At 66.3% G+C, this 3,303-nt stretch overlaps 2 protein-coding genes across 2 annotated transcripts in view; both read left to right on the top strand.

Annotated features, from left to right (window-relative positions):
* MNEG_14758 (hypothetical protein) overlaps nucleotides 1–2,187 on the top strand; it is a gene marked incomplete at both ends in the record, with an annotated part of 2,886 nt that extends 699 nt beyond the window's left edge. The window contains 4 exons of the mRNA XM_014036772.1: nucleotides 438–528; nucleotides 848–1,417; nucleotides 1,619–1,719; nucleotides 2,019–2,187. Of these exons, the coding sequence (XP_013892226.1) occupies nucleotides 438–528; nucleotides 848–1,417; nucleotides 1,619–1,719; nucleotides 2,019–2,187 (931 nt within the window). The remainder of the gene's footprint in view (nucleotides 1–437; nucleotides 529–847; nucleotides 1,418–1,618; nucleotides 1,720–2,018) is intronic.
* A 555-nt stretch (nucleotides 2,188–2,742) lies between these two features.
* Nucleotides 2,743–2,919, top strand: MNEG_14757 (hypothetical protein; the record flags this gene model as incomplete). The annotated part of the gene is made up of 1 exon (XM_014036771.1): nucleotides 2,743–2,919. A coding segment is annotated over one exon (177 nt), but the record flags the coding sequence as incomplete, so codon positions are not given.
* Nucleotides 2,920–3,303: the final 384 nt, after the last annotated feature.

Here is a 3,303-nt window from a genome sequence, read left to right as displayed (position 1 = left end):
TGTGTGTGTGTGTGTGTGTGTGTGTGTGTTTGTGTGTGTGTGTGTGTGTGTGTGTGTGTGCGTGTGCGTGTGTGTGTGTGTGTGCCCGTGTGTGCCCGTGTGTGCCCGTGTGTGCCCATGTGTGCATGCGTGCACGTACACGCCTGCAAATGCATGCAACAGCGTGTGTGCATGTCTGTACATGCATGTGTGTATGCGTATCGCTCCGTGGTGCACGCTTGGAGACAGCGAGAGAAAGGCTTGTCGTCTGATTCTTGAATCGGCGCGCTAGCTCTGATGCTGCGCCAAAGCGCACACCTCTGCCGCCCACCTATGCAGCAAGCTACCCTGCCTGCCCCCGCGGCCGTCCCCCGCCAGCACCGGGCAGGCCGTTTTGTCAACCCCTGAATCTGCTCCGCCCGTTTCCACACCCGCTGCGCCCCTTTGCTGCCCTCCAGGCTGCTGCGGCATGACGTGAGCGCGGCCGAGAAGGTGATCTCCTCGCCAGAGGAGGCCATGTACCACTTCACAGAGGACCAGTCCCCAGAGGTGGGGCCGCACGCCCCACGCCCTAGTCACGACCCCCTGCCCACGGCCCAGGGCGCCGCGTGAAAGCCCGGGCGGCGGGAGCCGGCGCAGCCAGGGGGCAAAGCCCTGCGCAGGGGGACGCCGAGGCGGCAGTAGCGGCGCTCATCACGGCGAGGCGCCGCCCGCATGCGCTGCTGCCGCCGCCCGTCGCGGCGGGCCGGACGCTCCCTCCCTCCCTCCTCCTCCCCTCCCTGCGTCGTGGACCCCTGTTATTGTCGGACATATTGATCCATGCATCTCTGCGTCACTCCGTCACTCCATCTCCCCGTCACTTCGTCAGGCCCAGGAGCAGATCTTTGAGGAGTTCAACAGCCTCAGCGTGATCTACCAGCAGCCAGCCTCTTCCTTCGTTGAGGCCTCACAGTACCACCAACCGCCCGAGGACGACCCCGCCGCCGACGCCCCAGCGGCCGGCGGCGGCGCGGCCGGCGGCGGCGGCGGCGGCGGGGGCGGCGGCGGGGACCAGGAGACGAGCCTGCTGGCGGCGGCGCAGGGGGATCTGCTTTCGCTGGACGACGACGCGCCGGCAGCAGGCGGCGCGGCGGCGGCGGTGGGCGCGGCGGCGCAGCAGCGGAGCGTTGGGGGGAGCCTGCTGGATTTAGAGGCGGAGTACAGCGCCCCGGCCCCGGCCCAGCCGCAGCAGCAGCAGCAGCAGCTGGCCGCGTTTGGCGGCGGCCTCGACAGCCTGCTTGGCGGGGACCTTGGGACCGGTGGCGCTGCGGCCGCGGCGCAGCCGCCGCAGGGGCTGTCGCTGGCGGCGGCGGCCAAGGTGATGCCCGGGGTGTTCCAGGAGAAGTGGAAGCGGCTGGGGGCGGCGCACCAGTACGTGGATACCCTAAACATGGCCACGGTGAGGCCGGCTGTGCGACGTTTTTGCTGGTTGCGCTGCATAGATGACTAGAGGAAATCCGTCATGGAGGCAGCCCAACCCCACGAGTGGCTGTTGCAACGGGTGTGGGCGGGGGCGCTGGTCGGGCCGGGCTGACGGCTGGGCCGCGGGCTTGCACGCGCCGAACCCCCCTCCACCCGTTGTGCCCGTACATATGCGCAGGTGGCCGCGCTGGCGTCCAACAACCACAGGGACTTCTGCGCGCACGTGGCGCAGGCCAACATACACACGATGGCGTGCGGGGGCCAGCCGCCCGCGTACAAGTGAGCATGCGGCCTCTCTGCCCTCGAGCCACGGGCCAGGGCGCTCATCCGCCAGCCCCCCGCTGGCAAGTCGGCAGACTGCCTCTCTCACGGCCGTGCCCTGGAGTGTTCAAATTGCCGACCCACGGCGTCCCGTTGTCAAGACAATAAGTCACACTTTCAACAATCACACGCAGCACACTTGAAGAAAGCACACAGTCCCATGACGAACCGCAAAGGGCGCCCCGGCCATCACCACACAGCTTTGTCACCATACACACACCCGTGCCGAGCTCTCACCGGCGCTCAAAACTTCGCAGGTACTACTTTTATGGGCAGGAGGCTGGCACTGGGGCGCTGTTCCTGGTTGAGATGGTCGTGGCCACCGAGGCACGCCAGGCGAGCTTCACGGTCAAGGCGGAAGCGCCGCAGCAGCTGCCCGCGTTTCTGGAGGTGTGGCGGGTCGTCATGGCTGCGTTCTACCGGTGACCGCGCTGGGGGCAATTGTAACTGCGGTGATCAGCAGACGGGAATTTTGAGCGTCAGAGGTGTACCGGTTCAAACACTGGTGTGACCCTATGCCGAGAACAGCACACTGCCCTGCGTGCAAGCTGCACTTCAACCGGCAACTCCAGAGTAGGGCAGCATACATGATACCCTTGGTGTTTTGGGTGCCATGATTGCGGCGCCTCATGAGCACAAGCACATGGGTATGTTGAGCTTGACATACAGTGTGGTGCGTTGGATCGGATATTAGCACGTGCCTGTGCCACCTGCCACGCAGCTTCGTTCATGGTGACGAGGGGCATGCAGCAACAGGCGTAGGTGCTCACCAGGCAGCCCTGCACCCGCTGTTGCAAGCACTCAGCTAGCATCAAACGATATCGCGGTAGTGCACGCTACCGTGACACGTAATTCGCTCAAGTCGACCGCAGATCACGCGGTCAATGCATCTTTCGCGCGTGCTTGAGGTTGGTGCTCATTCAGCAGCATGAGACCGCCGATATAATGGAGTGAACCACGATCTTGGAGTCTTGCAGCTCGATGGTTGCCCTCGCGGCAGCCGACCGCATCGCGGCGCTTCTGCCGCAGCTCAAGGCTGGCGGCCAGCAGGATGCTGTCAACGCCGCGCGCGCCCTGATCGCAGAGGGCAACGTCAGCCTGCAGCACTTGCGCGAGCGCAAGGTCACCCCAAAGCTCGCCGCCCTCGTGTGCGACAAGGTGCGAACGACGATCCGCCTGCAGTCAACAAGCGGTGGGGCGGCACGCGTGCACGTCGCGCCGCTGCAGGGGCGCAAGCTCGCGGCACGTACCAAAAAGTGCGCATGGCGCTCTGCATATACCGCAGGACCCGGCTGTCCGCGGTGCGGCGGTGCAGGTCCTTTCGGCTGCGGCCGTCAATGGCAGGGACGGGGCGCGCGACCTGGGGGTTGCAGTTGGGCCGCTGCTCGACCTCTTGGGGGCCGCGGGGGCGGGGCCTCAGGCAGGGCCAGACGCGGAAACGCATGCACAGCTTCAGCAGCATGCGGCGCTGCTTCTGTGGAGGATCGCGGACGACGATCCCGCCGGCCGCGGCCCGCTGGCCGGCGCGGCCGCCGCGTGGCC

This window comes from Monoraphidium neglectum, assembly GCF_000611645.1.
Source record: "Monoraphidium neglectum strain SAG 48.87 unplaced genomic scaffold scaffold04741, whole genome shotgun sequence".
NCBI classification, from domain to species: domain Eukaryota; kingdom Viridiplantae; phylum Chlorophyta; class Chlorophyceae; order Sphaeropleales; family Selenastraceae; genus Monoraphidium; species Monoraphidium neglectum.
This window is presented reverse-complemented; position numbering and strand designations above follow the sequence as displayed.